The 18,623-nt window shown below is 41.9% G+C and overlaps 1 protein-coding gene across 1 annotated transcript in view; it reads right to left on the bottom strand.

Annotated features, from left to right (window-relative positions):
• The window catches only part of PON1 (paraoxonase 1), a 35,016-nt gene that overhangs the window by 3,072 nt on the left and 13,321 nt on the right, over window positions 1-18,623 (bottom strand). Inside the window, exons 5-8 of the mRNA XM_077856853.1 lie at window positions 14,715-14,841; window positions 11,093-11,293; window positions 9,683-9,764; window positions 519-647 (exon numbers count right to left, since the gene is read on the bottom strand). Of these exons, the coding sequence (XP_077712979.1) occupies window positions 519-647; window positions 9,683-9,764; window positions 11,093-11,293; window positions 14,715-14,841 (539 nt within the window). The remainder of the gene's footprint in view (window positions 1-518; window positions 648-9,682; window positions 9,765-11,092; window positions 11,294-14,714; window positions 14,842-18,623) is intronic.

The raw sequence follows: 18,623 nt of genomic DNA, 5'->3' as shown, positions 1-18,623 counted from the left end.
CCACCACCACCACCAGGGGAATGGAAGGACTGGGAAGAAGGGAAGGAGGGAAGAAGGGAAGGAGGGAGGGAGGGAGGGAGGAAAGGAAGGAGGGAGGGTGTACAAGGCTTCCTCCTTGCAGGGTCCTTACTGGGTGTCGATGCCCCCCAACTAGGGGCCACGTTCCCTTCAGAGGACCCTCTCCCACTCTGCTTCTGATTTCTGGTGACCATCTCATGCCGCCCTTGCTAGCCCCAGGGGAATGTGTTATCTTTTGCTCATTCCCTCCGTGCACCCACATCTTTGTATAGAGGGCCTCTATTAAATCCCCTCAAATTATCCAATTTAAATGTACCATCTGTCTCCTGCCTAGACTCTGCCTAAAATGCCTCCCAAAGTCAAACTCCTTTTTAGATCTCATCATTTGGATCATCTATCCGCGTCCTACCTTCTATTTGCACATATAATTGAGATTTATGTCTCCAACCAGGAAACAGCAGGGAATAAGGTCGCTGATCTGATTAATTTTTCAAACTAACCTCTGATGCGGGAGGATTCTCCGAGTCATAGAAGAAGATCCTTATGCCATTGGGATGGCATCCAACCCAAAGGTCCCCTGTCACAGGATCCACGGATATATTATCCACGAGGGTATTAAAGTCCAGGGACTTCCAGGTTAAAACCAAGGAGAGAAGAAAGAAAGGACAGAAAGTAAAAACAATGGAGTGGTGATGGAACAATATATCAGTGAAAGCTATTGTCTTGTCCCTCTTGGTCACCACACTGCTGGTTCCAGGACACGATTTTGCTGCATTTCAATAGCACTCAGGGAATTTCTCTGGCTTTCCAGCTACGCTAGCATTTCACCAGTTGCCAGGACAGATGAGGGAAGGGGAAGATGCAGAAAGCCAAGCAGGATTATTATAAGTCAGATGAAATCATTTGGATTAACATCTGTGCATGAACCTAAAACTGAGGGAAGGAAAAGGTTTAAGTACAGCATAAAACAGTTCCTTCTAATAAAATGGCATGTGCAAATGATATTTTTATAAGCATTCAGTAAACAACCAGGAAATGTAGATTCATTTTTGATGAGCACATCTCATAGGTTCTTCTTTAGTGGCTAATCATAGGCTATGCAGCCAGAGGAGAAATGATCACCCAGGGTCTCATTTTGCCTTGGATTTGGGGAAAAGTTTCTCCTTTAGTTTTCTGATGTTATTCAACTCCCTGTTCTTCTGCTGTTTATTTTCTAAATATAAGTTGCAAGCATGTGATGACTGCACAGATTGCTGTCGAGGCTTTGTACCAGGATCATAAATAATACCAATGATTCTTAATTCCACCATTCATCATCTTGGCTGCCTTCTACTGGGAAGAAATCACATCTATTTGTTTACCTCTAACTCTCCATTGGAGAAGTAATATCTCCCATGTACCTCAAACAGAGGCCAGCATATCTCAGCGCCCAGAGACCGTGTAATAGCTGGTGGTGACTCACTGCAAAGGCCAGAGTGTGGGCAGACTGTTGCAGCAAACCAATGCTGCCCTGCCTGTGCTTCCTCCTCAGAATGAGACCCGTCCCCACACCTCCATCCATGAAGGGGCTGCAGGCTCACGCCTCACGGCAGAGCCTCCATGCAGATCCTTCATTCATTCTCACCCTGGAGATAGGCAAGGTCGGCCAAAGGAGGCGGCCAAGCAAACATCCTCGGCCAAAACCAGCTCCAGGCCTTCTCTGTCCCCCCAAACCACCATCTATCACAGTGTCAGACATTCTACGCCGATACTGTAATTTCTTTAGATGAGGAAAATATTTGTCTCAGGGCTCTGCTATTATCTTTGGAAGGGATAATGGCCGATTAGTGAATTTCATGGCGGCTGAAAGCCTACAGAGGAGGTGGGCTGGAGGTGAGAGAAGAGAAGGGCACCAAATCTCAGGGTCCCCGTTCATGTGACACACAATTACTCTGCAAGCAGCTCAGCTCCGGGACAGTGGATAGGTAAGTGGCAGGCCTTGCTCCTGCCAAGGAGGGGCTGACAGGCCAGCAGGGGGCCCTTTTAGGGCCAGCAATGAACTCTTGCCTTGCAAATCACTAATTCCTAGCGATGTTAACTCACTACAATGCACGCAGCATGCATTTCAAGCTTCCACAAAGCCAAGTGGAAAATGTTACATGCCTTGATAAAGGAAACATAATATATTATTCTCATTGGGAAAAACTGTGTCCTCTGTTAACAAATATCCCAATTTTTAGAAAATTGGAATGCACTGAAGTGGGACTAATTCATTGGCTGTGTCCTGGAATCTTTTTTTTTTCTTTTTGTGGAGGAGGGGATTATTTTATTGCAGTAAAATATGCATAACATGAAATATGTCATTTTAAAGTGTACAATTCAGTGACCTGAGTACACTTACAGGGTTGTGCGACCACTACCCCTTATCCATTTCCAGAAACTTTCATCCTCCCAAACAGAAGGTCTGTACTCAGTGGTTCCCCATTCCTCTCTCCACTATGCCCCCGTCTCCCATTTCACTTTCTGTCTATGAGTCTACTTATTATAGGAACCTGTTATAAGTTGAATCACACAATATTTGTCCTTTTGTGTCTGGCTTACCTCACTTCACATCAGGTCTTCGATGTTCATCCATGTGGGAGCATGTATTAGTACTGCATTCTTTTTTAAGGCTGAGTAATATTCCCTTGTATGTCTACACACCACATTTTGACAGGACATAAGCCCACCCATGTCTCATCACAGATTCTAAGATCAGTCTTAGCTTATTTACCAAATTCCTTGACACTCCAAGTATTCATGAATTAACAGGTCTTGATTAATATGATCCTTCCAAAGAAAAAAATAACATTACAGTCACAGGGGTAGACTCGGCTCAATTGTTATGTCAAGAGTCGGGCATTACCTGTTGCCAAAAGTGGGAGCCAAACCCAAAATGAGTCCTTGGCAAGATCAGTGTCTTTATCATTGTGCATTGAATATATATATATTGGGTTGGGCTCCATTCTTATAAGATTCTTTAACTTTCAATCTATAGAAGTACCTATTGTTATAACCACCATTTGTTTTTATTCTCTCAGCCAGTATGAGTGTGTGAAATTCCATTTTACTTCAGCTAATTCCAAATTTGCCATGCCAACGATTTTTAATGTAGAACATGATACTACATTTGATACTGTTTTGAGATAATTTTTCTCAGAGTGAAGCCCCTCGTGACAGTACATTGGAAGTCCTGGCAGGAACAGTTCCATGCTTCCTGGTGATAGTGCTTCATGCTGTCAGTGGTTGTGGCAAGAGAGCAAGGTCTTATTTGTAAGGGACAGGAGACTACTTTCAGAATCCCCACCTAACTGTTTCGTTCTCTTTCTCCTCCTTTATGCTTTTACCACCTTTGACCCAATCCTTCAGATCAGATCATAATTGGAGGTAGAAGATAAGCCACTGAAGCGTACCCAGCCCCATCATATTAATTTAATTTAATAAGTCTTTCTTGAGTGCCTACTATGTGTTAGGAACTCTTCCAGGGACAAATAGAAAACACCCTATGTTTCTAGAACTTACACCCTAGTGAAAGAGGTGGACAATAGAAGATAAATAAAATATATGGTATTTAACTTATAAAACATGAGTAAAATATATAATATTAGTAATGAATGTTGAAGGGAAAATAAAGCCGTGAGGAGAAAGGAAGTGCATGTGTGTACGTTTGTGTGCATGTGTATATGCATGTTGGAGGAGGTCATCGAGAGGACATGACCACCAGTTGATCCTCAAGCTGGACTCAGGCAATTGAAGGCTCCTTAACCCCTCCCCTGTCCTTGGGATGTACATTCTGCCCACTGTTTCCACAGTTGGGAGCTGTTCCAAGGACATAGCCTTGAGAGAGTAATGTATTATTGAGACCATCTGGACAGTATATGTGGCTGAATCCAGTTAAGACCTCTATGTAAACTTTTAAGATTCTGGTGGGTGGGTGTGGAGATGTACTTGTCTTATGGCTGCTCAAGATAAGCCTCATATGTAATTTCCTTTGCTTATTAAACCTGCCACCTGGCAATCTGGAATGGTCTGCCTTCTTTTATCTCTCCTTGCCCTCTATGTATGAGGAGGGAGCCCTCCCATGAGCAAGGGAGCAGTTTCAGATTGCACCCAGGAAGCTCCCAAGATTATAAACTAACACTTGGTGAGCCAGCCAGGAGACCAAAGAAATGGACTTTAGGAAAGAGGCCTCCTTGGGGGAAATCTTGAGTTGTCCATTGACTTCTATGTGGGGAAGGGTGGCCCACATGTCAGATGCTTGTGAACTGCCACATGAGTTCAGTGATCCCTGAAAATGCCAGCTGATCTAATGCACTACTCAGCCATAACAAAGAATGAGATCTTGTAATTTGCAAAAACATGGATTGACTTAGAGGATATCATGCTAAGTGAACTAAGTCCGACAGAGAAAGACAAACACCATATAATTACACTTATTGTGGAAACTAAAAAGCAAAACAAATGAATAAAGAAACAACAGAAACAGACTTGTAAATACAGAGAACAAACTGGTGGTTGCCAGGGGTGGGGGGGGGGGAAGGATAGCAAAAAAGGTACAGGAGATTAAGAGGTACCAACCTCAGATATAAAATAAATAAGTCACAGAAATGAAAAATATAGTTGATAGTATTATAATACTATTGTATTGTGACAGATGGTGACTACACTTGTGATGAGTGTGCAGCAATGTACAGAATTTTCCAATCACTATGTTGTACACCTGAAATTAATGTCAACTATACATCAATAATAAGGTTTTTAATAAATAAATTTTTTAAAAAAGAAAGTAAGAAGATGAGTTGAGGTTAGGGAAGGACATGTGGGAGTCTACTACTCTGTAGCTCTGGGCTAGCAGACAAGGTGGGAGAGCAAGATGATAAGTTGGAGACCTTGCATGCCATTTTGAAAAGCTAGGAGGGTGTGAGCTGCTAAGAATTAAGGTCCAAGTATTGTGACAAAATCTGATTGGGATACGAAGTGGTGGAAGGTCTGAAAAAGTGGGGAGAGTGAAGAAGATGCTATGAAATGAACGAAAGGCCCCACTCTATCCAACCCCTAATACAAAGGAAAGCAAAAGCACCACAACAACCCCAGCCCACGGGGCAGCCTCCAATTGGGGAAACGTTCTCGAAGAAAGAATGTACTTCCACTGAGCTTATTGATACAGCTGCCAAGTTCCAGCAAAAGGCCAGGGAAAGTATCCAGCATGGTTAGTGCTCCTATGGGATATGGGGGAGATGACATTTCTCTAGGCAGGAAGCAGAGAAAATGAGCAACATCACCACACACCTGCTCTCCAGCAGCACCTGCATGGCACTCAAAGGTTCAAAGTACTCACCCCCTTATAGATTGGATTGTCCTAGCCTGCTGTGAGGTTTGGCCCAATGAGGGGCACCTCCCTGGGCATATAGAACCCTGAGAATCTATAGAGGAGGTACACAACAATGCTTAGGGTGTTGGGAATGAGACAGGCAATCTCCATCTCTGTCTTTGAAGGCCCTGATCAGCCACATTCACTGCAAGAGTGAAAAGTAGGATACTCCAATCTGCCCCCAACATCTGTTATGGACACTTATGTCCATGTTGAGCTCAGTTGTAGGACAAGATGTTTATGATGTTTGGCGATCCATTGTTGATCTAGGGAAAACTGACAAATCCCGGAGAATGGTACGGGCCGTGGGAAGGACCTGAGACAGAGAGATCACCCATAGAATCTAAAGGTTATCCCAATAAGCTGTAAAGTTCCAGTAGAAATAATCCAAAAGCAAATGTGGTTTAACCTCATTGCTGCAGGGACCTTGCCTGAGCAGAAAAACGGACAACCCAACACTGTGTTCACTGCCTATGGAAAGCCATAAAACCTGAACAGATTCAGACCTGCTCCATTTGCCCCTTACCATCCCTGACGCCCTGCCTGCTCCCACAGAAGCCTCAGGAATACAGTCCTATTTGGGGTGGGTGCTTCCCACACTCATGTATAGATACAGGCCAGGATTGCCTCCACGTGAGGGCAGTTGAAGATAATCAGAGGCTTCAAGTTGGACTCACTACTCACTGGTCCTCCAGAAGTGACAGCCCTGCCGGGTAACCCTCAGAAGTTTCAACACTATCAATGGTTGCAGAGAGTAAATGGTTATGTTTAAGAAAGTTCTTTGATGAATTTAGTGTCCCCACCACCACCACCACAAGAACTTGAGGTTTGTCTCTCTCCAATACCAGAGAATATATCGGGCATTGACATTCTACAAGATGAAACTGCAAACCTCTATCTGGGAGTTCTGACCCTGGGTTAGAGCAATCAAACCAGTGCTGAGGGGAAACACCCCCTGGGATCCAGTTGGCCTGTTGCCCCTGAGTATAATGGTAACTGTCAAACAATAGAAATTGCTTGGGGGCATTAAGAGATAGGAGAAACTAAAAACATGCTGCAGGACATTCTACAGGCTTTCCTGGAATAGCTGCAAGGGAGACGACGGGTCATGAACCCACAGGAAATTCAAGGTCCAGGAACTGCCATAAGGCTTTTGGGAGTCCTTTGGTTGGGCAAGACATATGTTCCAGAAGCTGTGATTGATAAGGTGCAAGCTTAGCAACCTCTAAGAACTTGAAAGCAGTGCAAACCTTTGTAGGGATTTGGGGGTTTTGGAGGACTTTTATTCCCCATCTGACACCATGTCTCTGTCTCTAATATGGACTGGTTAAGAAAGGACTTTTGTAGGACTGGGGATCAGGGCATCAAGTCACCCCCGAGAAAGCAGAAATACCAGTGAAGGAGATTAAAGCTCTGGGCATGTCCCAAGCAATGGGCTGCTGTTTGAGTTAGATGTGTCTGTGACTCTAGAAGGTATGGGTTGGGCACTGTGGTGGGCATAACAGAAGGGCAGAGGACCCCAAGATTTTGGTCCCAGTTCTGGAAGGGGACAGAAACTCTGTATGCTCAATAGAGCAACAGCTCCTAGCAGTATATGCAGTACTGCTCCAAGTGGAGCCTCTCAGGAAGGAAGAGTATATCAGAGTAGGAGCTTCCTTTCCTATCAAGGGGTGGGCCAAGAACATGTTCTATCCATGCATCTCTGCCATGGCTCAAACCCCCATGTTCACAAAGTGGTATTCCTATCTGCCGCATGGGAGCACCCTGGCCACTGTTTCTAGAAATGCAGGCACTACTAGGCTCTGTAGAGTATGTAAATCACCCAGATTCCTCCCCATCCCTGCCCCCCTTCCGTGGCAGCCCTTGCAGCCTCTAGAGAGAGAGTAGGGGATGGATCTAATCAAGGGAATCAATCAACAGAAACTGCAGTTGCTATTCAGCCCAACACTGACACCATCTGGATGGAAGCAGGAAGACACGGCAGCGGCCAATGGGCTGAACTCAGGGCTGTTTGTCTGGTGATCACTCCTGAGCCCTGACGTAATCCTTTGCATTGACAGTTGGGCGGTTCTAAAGGGATTAATTCTATGGTTTGGGCAGTGGCAAGCCAAGAGGAAGATGATAGTGAATGAGCTCCACTGGGATCAAGATATATGGAAAAACATTTGAATCTGCCTGCAAGAACCTGAGACAGTCCTCACTGTCTTCCCCGTTCCAGCTCATAAAGGATTGACCTTCTCTGGCAATCAGGAAGCTGATGTCATAGCTTGGGGATAAGTTCTAGCAACAAACTCTTTAGTAGATACAGAGATTGGGTGCATAAAAAGAGTAGCCACCCCAATATGCCCGGTGGGAGGACATATTTCCAGGGATGCTCTATTGTCCTCAAAATACAGTGACTTGGTCAATATAGTAACAGCATGCCCTATGTGTTTTAAACAATACCCATGGCAGCTGCCAAGGCAACTGCCAAAGGGAGATTAAAAAATCTGAGGCCATCCACTGGGATTGGCAAAGCCCTGACCAAATTCATCCAGCAAGCCTTAAATGGTAGCCAATAAAGCCTGTCCTTACTGGACACTGAAATGTCTCTAATAATAAAAGCTGTCCTCCAAAATAGGATGGCCTTGAACACTATTACCCCCTCTTTGCCATTATGCAAACAGAATATTGTGTGTTCATACCTGATGAGTCTGCTAACATGTCCCCTTTATTAAATCACTTGAGGACACAAGTGTAACCTGGACTGATCTGACTCTCAGCTTAAGGGACTTAATAAATCAGTGGTTCAGATCATGGGGCTCTTGGATGAAAAAAATTGTCATCGAGTTTGGGAATCATTGCCATAATCTGTGTTTCCTCTTGCCTGTGCCTGTATCGTTGCTATGGTATCTGCCTCCAGTGTAGCCAGATAGCCACTAAACCAGCTGCCTCCATGCTAGTGAACCCCCTGGCTGACTGCTCAGGGCACACGGCAGAAGAGGGGGTTATATGAGATTGTAAGAGCTGTCACATGGGATGGAGTACTGGAGGAGGTCACTGAGAGGACGTGACCACTGGCTGAACCTCAAGCTGGACCTGGACAAGGGAAGGCTCCTCATCCCCTTCCCTGTCCTTTGAAGAATAGGTTCTGCCCACTGTTCACACAGTGGGAGCCATTCAGAGGACACAGCCTTGACAGAGTAAGGTGCTGTTGAGCCCAACTGGACAGTATATGGACAGCACCCCCATTAAGGCCTCTAGACAAACTGCTATGATTCTGGTGGGCAGGTGCATGCAGAGAGCTACTTGTCCTGCAGCTGCCCAAGACAAGCCAAGTAAATAAGTTCCTTTGTCTATTAAACCTGCCAGCTACCAATCTGGAGTGGCCTGCATCTTTCTTGGTCTCTCTCTGCCCTCAGTGTAGGGAGGCAGGGCAGTAGGGTGGTTCGGATTGGACCAGAAGGCCCCCCTCCCCCAGGTTACAAACTCTCCCTTTGTGTGTGTGTGTGTGTGTGTGTGTGTGTGTGTGTGTGTGTGTGTGTGTAGCTGGGGGTGGGGGGCAGAGTTGCAAGCTTAGATTAGGTAAAGCCAGGGAAGACCTCGCTGAGGTGACATTTGAGTGGAAATGGAAGGATATGAAGGAGAGAGCCACAGAGGTCTGGAGGAAGGTCATTGGAGCAGAGGGAAGAGTGGCTCACCTGAGGCGGGGCCCCACCTTGTGAGCTGAGGGACAGGTAGGCTCAGGAGGAAGAGTGTGCGCTGGAGACAAAGGTGGCAAAGTGATGCGCTGCACAGGTGCGGGGTGGCCACTGGGAGTCCTTGATACTTTATTGGGCTTTATATTATATTTATATTATTCTAAATATTGTGTAGAGCGCTGTCATATGAAACACCAGTGGAGGTGATTTCTTGGCTCTTTTATCCACTTGGAGGGAAACATGAAAGAGAGAGAGAAAGGGAAGGAAGGGAGGGAGGGAGGGAGGCCAGCAGGGAAGGAAGGGAGGGAGGGAGGAAAGGAAGGGAAGCTGAACAATAAAACGCCAAACTGAGAATTCACTAGGGCAGAAAGAATCAAAGTTTCAGAGGTGAGGTACTTGGTTTGCTGCTTCCCACTCTGCAGCTGCATAAAAGTGAACAACAAACACACACGATGCTGTTGACTCTTAATAAAGAAATGAAAAATTGGTTCTCACCCACTCCAATTAGACAATCCTTTCTTGCTCACTTTTAATTTCACAAATCAATTAGAATCTAATTATCACTCTGCAAACTTATAGTGTTAATACATCTTACCTTCAATGGAGTTAAAGTCCAATTAGCGTGCTTTTCATACACATGAATCTTATGAGCCAGCAATTCAGATATATAGACATACCTTCAAAGAAAAAAGAGCTACATCAAAGCACTTGAAGCAATACGACTCAGAAGGTTATGGTGAAGTTGTAAGAACTCTTCCTAGGAAAGAACTTTGCTTAGAGACTGGAAAATGGAGCCCTTCTCAGAGCACGCCCAATTCCAAAAACAACAATAACAACAACAACAACAAAAATCTCGAGTTTACAGTACACAAAGGAGTTTTAATTTTTGAAAAGTTATTTCTAAAGATAGGAACCTAGTTGTCCTTGATTAGAAGGGAAGAAACTTAGTCCTAGTACCAGCTCTTAAATCTGGAAGCAAAATATATTACACTACTTCTCTTAGTTTACCAGATTGTGCATCTCAGGGGATAGTGAGTTCTCTGGGGCAGGCTGCGGGAAAGCCCTTTGACAACCAAGCCTCGGTTGTAAGTGAGGGAAAGTATGAGAAGACAACATGCTTGGCCTGGATATAAGAGAAGTCTTCCTCCCCTCTCACCCTGAGTCTGGTCCTGACCTTGGGCATTTAGTATTTTGCAGGCAGCGCAATGCCCTACTTATCATAAGGAAATGTATGTGGTCAGTGCGTCCCAGGACAAAAAGAAAAATAACTACTAATTATCTGCTACTTGGAAGACCAGGAGATGCTATAAATAATTGAAAGCTTCCCTCTAAATATGTTATTAACTTTCTGAAATCTGTGATGATAGAAGATGAGTAAGGGTCTATATGATGGATACATGGCTTTTGTATATAGACAATGTTACCTCAAGTGTGATCCCCAGACCAGTGTTGCTCTGTGAATTGTTTCAGGGCCATCATCAAGTAATAATGTAAATCAACTACATCATAAAGCACACCGCCTAGTTAGGCTGACTTTTCTCCAATAGTAACACTTTCTTGATGAAGAAAGCAGTGTCTTGATTTACATTTTGGTGCAAGCTCTTTATCTTGTCACAAACCAGGACTACTGAGATATGTAACTACATGCTGTTTATCTTATTATGCACTCAAAAATCTTCCCTCAAAGCAAAGCTATTTAGTAATACTAAATGTTTATCACAGTTCCCCTTCTTGATATAGGGCAAGATTTCAAAAATTTCCAAAGAATTTGAATTTCAAAGAATTCCTCCCAAAAAATTTCAAAGAATATGCCTACACAAAATAGAAAATTTTGATTTGATACATTTTATCCCCTGAAAAGTTAAGATATTTTAACATTCTTCCTAATTTCCTCTTACCAGAATAACATGTTAGAACGCACCATGTTATTTAGAAGATGAGTATGTTCTAAAGATATCTAACAAGAATCTGGGGAAATGCATGACATTTTAAAGAGGTCACATACTTGCCGTCAGGTGAAATGTTGATTCCATTAGCAAAATCAAATCCGTCTGCCATCACTTGAACTTCAGTTGGACTATAGTAAACAACATAAGACCACGCTAAACCCAAATAGAGCTCCCAGGATTTCAAGTAGACATCAGTAAAATAGTGATCATTTGTGGCGTAAAAGTGCTCAGGTCCCACAGCAACAATATCATTTAAACTGCAAATTCAAACACATATATATGATATATACAGGTGAAGGTATTGTATGTCACAGGATTTTGCATTGATTAGCATTCATTAATGGCTGTCCCTAAAATGAAGATGCGGGATGAAGCTTTTACTGTCGCTGTTTTGGTACAGAATTAAAATGACATCAATCCCACATGTATAATCCTCAAAGACAAAGTTACTCTAAAAAACCCTAAAAGGTTCTTATAGCAGTGCAACGTAAAAATCCTATTAACTGTATCTGAAAAATAGTGCTGTGGGGTGTGTGTGTGTGTGTGTGTGTGTGTGTGTGTGTGGATATACTAAATTCAGTAGACATTAAATTAAGCCAGAAATCATTATCAGGGCAAAATTTATTCATGTTCATATAGCACTCACTCTCATATAGAACAGTCTGGAACATTATCAGGCAGTGGGAGGGAAAAACACTGGCAATCTTGAGACTTGTATTTCAGTTAAAGCTCTGCCACTATTTGCTGTGCAATTTAGGCAAATCAATCATTTCACATGTCAGGGCCTCAGTTTCCTTATCTGTAAAAGGAAGATAGGATGGACTGCTCTTTTGGTCTTAAAAGATGACTTCTGGCCTTAAAGTTTCATGCTTCTTAACTGAGGAAAATGTCCATGAACAAGAATGCTCAGGAACAGGATGGTGCTTTGGCATATTTTCTTTCTGATTTTGATTCTCTCTCCGTTACTGAAAATCTAAGATATATGAGTCTATTTTTCTGCTTTAATAGGTACAACAGTGAACACATAAGTGAGTCATTCTGTGCTGATGGAGGTGACAGAAGTTCCCCAGGGCCATTATCTGCGAGAGAATTATCTCCGCTCCGTTGCAGAGGGCGGCATGGCCAGCACATCAGCTCTGACGCAGCTCTGGGCTCCTGGGCCGGTTAGATAAGCATACAGAGTCTCAGTTTTCTCATCTGTAAAGAGAGGTTAAACAATTTTCCCAAAGTCATACAGCTCATTAGTATAAGACTAAGGGTTATAATCTTAATTTGGGGAGTCTCAGTGGAACTCACAATAAGACAATGCCCGCTGTGTGCTTTGTAGAAAGCCTGCCACTTGCTGAACCTTCCATTAATGGTGGCCACGATCATGACACGAGAAAAAAGGCCTAGGAATTTAGGGTTAGTGTGTACAGGCTCCAGGCATGAACCTCTTCTCTCTCTCTCTCTCTCTTTTAAGAGTAAATTTCCAAAATGAGTATACTTTCCAAACCATTTGCATGTGTTCATAAAAAAGAGCAGAGAGGAATGTTTCAGAGTAACAGCTTTGAAGTCTTATAGACCCCATTTGATTTTTGTTTTTTTTTTTTTTTAAAGATTTTATTTATTTATTCATGAGAGACACAGAGAGAAAGAGAGGCAGAGACACAGGCAGAGGGAGAAGCAGGCTCCATGCAAGAGCCTGACGTGGGACTCAATCCCGTGACTCCAGGATCACGCCCTGAGCTGAAGGCAGATGCTCAACCACTGAGCCACCCAGGGATCCCGTAGACACCATTTGAATGCTGACATAGTCAGCATTGTCTGTGGTGCCACAGCATGTCACTGACATCTATACCTCAGTTTCCCCTCTGTTCTTTTGTGAGGTTAAGGTAAATAAAATGAAAGAAGAACACAAAGACCTTGGCACTATGCCTGGCATACAGGAGATGATCGATCATGACCACTGTGTTATCGTTAATAATATACTTCAATTGTGATAGGTTAGTAATAGGAATATTAATGCTATAAACAACAATATCAACAACCATTAAATACAAAACAGAACATCTACATGGCTAGTCCTTTGTTGGGAGAGCAGAATTCTAGTTAATTGTGGCATGATGGTTTTTTTCAGTTTGGTTCTATATTGCCAAAGACAAATATTTTTGCAAATTTCTCAGAAAAAAAATACTCTGACGCTGGGAATCTGGACAAGTATGAAACTTCCAAGACTAATTGTGAAACAAATACAATAAGCTTTCACTATTTCATAGTGGCTTAGAGCAGCGGCTTCAGCCTCAAGCTACCGGGGTTAAAAATCCCAGCTATATCATTTTATTGATGGCATCATCTGGGACAAGTTAAATACTCCAGGCTTCAGAGTTTGTGTTTTTTTAAATCCAAAATGACATAATAATAACACCTAATTAAGAAGATATTCGTAAAAAGATAATAAAGTAATCAGTTTAAATTGTTTATTGTAGCACCTAACTTACAGTTAAAACTCATTGTTACTATCACAATTATTACAAGTACGATTATTATTAGCTCAGCTTCTCCATTCTATATACTCTTCCCTAATTCAGACTTTGGTATGTGGCCCATGTGCCAGACATTCAGTATCCTCATTCTCTTTCCAAAATACATTTGTTGAGTGAATGTATAAATAAACTGTTCCACCAAAAGCTGTTCTCTGAATTTTCACTCATCCTAGGGATGCAGAAGACTTGGGTCATACAGTTCCTATTTAGCTACTAATTAGTTGATTGACCTTCATCCAGTAACTCAGTTTTTCTCCAATTTCAGTTGTTCCATCTTCAAAACCGCCAGATAAGAAAAGAGAGGAGGTGGTCCAGTGAACAGTGAGTGCATACTATGTGCCAGGCACTCTGCTAGGTCCTTGCATGTAAATAACACATGGATTAAAAGAAATCTAGATTTACAAATACCGAGGTAGTCCAATGCTGTTAATTCAAATAAAGATTGGGATTCTAGAAAATCTTAATGATTAGGAGATAAAGATTGTTTGGGAAGACCATGTCAGAATCTTGTTCCAAATCCATCACTAGCCTCACAAACCGTATCCTAAAGTAAGTGAGGAAATTGATTTTGTGTTGGGTTGATGGGGATCAGGGATCCCTGGGTGTTTTCCTTTTCTTTGTGTTATGTTGTCAAGAAGCCTAGGATTAGAGCTGAGTGTTAACCACACATCTGCAACTACATAAATCACGTGAGGCCAGAGTAAGGGCAGTTCGGGGAGTTCTTAGAGGCACCAGGTCTCAGAAACATCTAAGATTCTATTTTTTCAATACAAAAGTAAATAAATGAATAAAGAAGCAAGCTCATGATGTGGAATTTGTCTGGGAAACTGGTTTGGGTTTGAAATACAAAGTCTGGTTTGGGAGAAGAACAGAGTTATGTCCTAATGACAGCTCGAATGGACATTCTGAGGTCAGGAGCCATAAGTCAGCACCCAGGCAACCTGGGAAATGACAGAGGAAGAGAATGGGTTTTCTCTCAGGCATTTGAGTCCTCGAAAGTATCTGCAGAAGAACACCTGGAGGAGTTTGTGATGATTTGAAAGGAGAGCTGACCAGGCATTATCCCCATTCCCACTCTGGCTAAATGGAGAAACTAAAGGTGGATTAACCATCCACAGGTGTTAAAGGAAAATAGAAATATATAGCTCAGTACTTAGGCAGAAGTTTGTGTCTGATGGTTTTCAAATGCAAAAGTGATTTTTCTTCTTCTTGAAACTTAAACACCTCAACTGTGGACTTAAAATCTGGATGGTTCACCACCAGCAGGTACACAGTATTATCTGTGAAGAGATTAAAAACAAAAATCGAAACATTAACTGAGCTCTCAGCTGTCAGCCCTGTCTCCAAAAAGCAATTTCAACCCACCTCCAACTAGTACTTAGGGTGTCAGGCAGATGGAATATTTTCATCTTCTTGTAGAAAGAAGCACTTGTGATTGCTCCAAAGAAAAAGAAATGGCTCAAGGAAGAACCAGTGACACTCTCTAAACACCTCCAAACTCCACAGGGGGGAAAATCCTCAACTAAAGAATGAGCAACGCTTGACACTAAAACTCAAAAGAGCTTGTTAAGCTTTCTATTGCAAATGGTCTCAGCAAGATGCAGAGTTGAGATAAAAGAGATAAAAGATGTGGAGAACATGTACATGAGAAGGTGTGGTCAGGTATAATTCACACAGTGTAAAATGATAAATTCCATAAAAAGAACACCTGAGAGATGCTATCAGAGGGAAGCAGCTTCCATGAGTCAGTACAGCTTTAAGGCATAAAAGAGACCAATCTAAGTGGTTAAGAAGGTGTGATTAGAGTTGGCAAGTGAAGTTAGATTATTACAGTCTTTGCTTTAAGAAGCAGAAATCTTTGGAAACTTTGATATGGCCAAATTGGTGTTTAAAGAAAAACAATGCAAAGTGTAGTAGGTTGAACTGAAGATATTTAAACAGAGAAGCAACCAGGAGGCTTCTGGTAGTTAGGCCACTGAACAAACGAGTGTTTATTTTAACTGGTATTAAGTGCTACAAAGGGAAAATAACATGAGATAAAGGAATGAGGAGTAATAAGCTGTTTTCTTCATGACGGGGAAGGTCTGATGAAGTGATGTTAAAGCAGAAACCTAAATGATAGAGGAGACCAAGCCACATTAGTATCTGGAGAAAGAGCATTCCCAGGTGAGGGAGGAGAGTATACCAAGGGCCTGAGGCAGGAGCTTTCTTGGTACATCTCTTAATAGTGAGGTTGTGGATGGAGTAGAGTAAATGAAAGAAAGAGTAGGAAGCCTGCAGCCATAAAGGTAGAAAGGAAGGCCAGTCTTGTTAGGGCTTAGGGTGAGGATCCAGGGCTTACTCACTGGGCCTTGGAGCAGCAGTAAACCAGGTGTGTGGGGAGAAGGGACTGGGCCAGAGGAATCGCGCTGACAAGTGGCAGGAAAGTATATAGGAACATTTGACCAGAAGTATCAAAAGCCCTTGATGATGGCTGAGGAATGAAAAATCAAACATAAGTGAGCACTGAAACCCAGATCCATGTTTTGTACAGCAGATTCTACCTCTAGGTCTTTATCCTAAGGAAATATTCACAGAAGATATATATACAAGAATGTTTATTTTGGCATTGTTTGCAATGAGCATAAAGGCAGAAACAGACTGAATATCCATCAACAGAAGAACTACATTACTGCACTCCCATGCATCTGAATCCTAAACAGCCATTGCAAAGGAGCTCTAAATGCACTGTCGTAGGAAGGAGTCCATAATGTGATGTTAAATGCGAAAGCACTTTACAGAAGGGCTTGCATAATATTACTCCCTTTTATTTTTAAAATGTACAATACCCAACTGTTTTAAAATAAAATATAATGTTGATAAATGGGTGTGGAGATCACTGAAAGGGAACTATATAAGTATATATAAAAGAAGAGATGTCATGGGGGTAGAAAGGTAAGGAAGAAAAGATAAAAGGATGGAAAATCAGTTTTCAACATATTGAGTTTAAAGCAGCTAGAGGAGAGGAACTCAAATAGAATAATCTAGTAAGCTTGAAGGAATGGAACTGAAGAGCTGATTAAAAAAAAAGAATACCCCATTAATAAAATACTCCCAGAAAGTAGGCACAGCTAACGGGTATGACTTGGTTGAACTTTCTGAAATAGAGCAAATAAGGAGGAGGCAAAAGATGAGGCTTTTGGGGAATGTCCAGAAAATTTGAAACGAGTGACAAAACAGTGAACAGGAAGAGAAGCCTGCAGTTGGATCTGAACTATGATAGATTAGTATATTGGAATATCAGGGAGGAGCAATTTACTTGAAGGAGAAAATGGTCAACAGCATAAATGAGGTGGAGGAAAGAAGGAGGGAAGAAAGGAAAGAAGGGAGGGAGGGGGTTGGGAGGGCAGGTGAGCTGCGAGAGAGAAGGTTTGTTAAAAGGGCATTGCTGATGACTTTCAAGGCAGCAGTTTTAGTCACCCACAATGGGGCAAGTCTGGAAGAACGACGGAAGGAGCGACTGTCTGCTGAGACGATGGAGGCCATGACTATAGATGCAGTTCTCAACCCCAACTTTACATTCTATCAGCTGGAGAACTTCTAACAAGTCCTGCCACCCAGAGCTTCCTCAGACTGATTGAATCAGAATATTTGGGCCTGGGATCTGGTCATTAGGTTTTTTAAAACTCCCTGCTGTTAAAAACCACTAAACAAACTTGGTGAAGTTGCAGGATACAAAATCAATACACGAAATCTGTTACATTTCTATACACTAATAGTGAACTATCAGAAAGAGAAATAAAATAATCCCATTTACAAATGCATCAAAAAGAATAAAATACTTAGGAATAAATTTAAACAAGGAAGTGAAAGACCTATATATTGAAAACTATACAACATTAGTGAAAGAAATTGAAGAAAATACAAACAGATGGAAAGCTATTGAATGCTTATGAAATGGAAGAATGTTGTTAAAATGTCTGTCCAGCAATCTATAGATTCGGTGCAATCCCTATCCAAATTCCAATGGCATTTCTCACAGAAAAAAAACACATAACCTGGAAATTTGTATGAAACCATACACACACACAAAAACCCAAACCAAGTCAATCTTGAACTCCTTGCTTTCTAACTATATTACAAAGCTATAGAAATTCAAACAGTGTGATACTGGCATAAAAACAGACACATAGATCAGTGGAACAGAATAGAAAGCCCAGAAATAAACTCATAAAATGACACATATATAATTAATTATATGTGTGTATAATTAAATTAATCTATGACAAAGAAGCCAAGAATATAGAATATACCATAGGGAAAGTCCAGTCTCTTCAATAAATCATGTTGGGAAAACTGGACAGCCACATATAGAAGAATGAAACTCAAACACTATTTTATATCATACACAGAGGTTAACTCAAAGTAGATTAAAGACTTGAATAGAGGACCTGAAACCATAAAACTACTAGAAGAAAACATAGGCAGTAAGTTCTTTGACATAGATCTTGCTGATGATCCCTTTAAATCTGACACTGAAAGCAAAAGCAACAAAAGCAAAATCAAAGTGAACTACATCAAACTAAAAAGCTTCTGCACAGCAAAGGAAACCATCAATAAAATGAAATGGCAACCTACTGAATGGAAACGAATATTTGCAAAGTATAGATCTGATTAAGGAGTTAATATCCAAAATATAAAAAGAACGCATATAGAAAAACAATCCAAAAAAATCTGATTTTAGAATAGGCAGAAGAAGGGCACCTGGGTGGCTCGTTGATTAAGTGTCCTTCTCTTGATTTTGGCTCAGGTCATGACCCCAGGGTCCTGGGATTGAAACCCGTGTTGGGCTCTGTGCTCAGGGAGGAGTCTGCTTAAGGATTTTTCTCTCTCTTCCTTTGCCTCTCCCCTGACTCATGATGTGTCTCTCTCTCTCTCTCTCTCTCTCTCCCTCCCTCTCTCTCTCTCTCAAATAAATAAATAAATAAATAAATAAATAAATAAATCTTAAAAAGCAAAATAAAATAAGCAGAAGATCTGAAAAGATGTTTTCCCAAAGAAGACATACAGAGAGCCAACAGGT

Source organism: Canis aureus, chromosome 18, assembly GCF_053574225.1.
Source record: "Canis aureus isolate CA01 chromosome 18, VMU_Caureus_v.1.0, whole genome shotgun sequence".
NCBI classification, from domain to species: Eukaryota; Metazoa; Chordata; class Mammalia; order Carnivora; family Canidae; genus Canis; species Canis aureus.
This window is presented reverse-complemented; position numbering and strand designations above follow the sequence as displayed.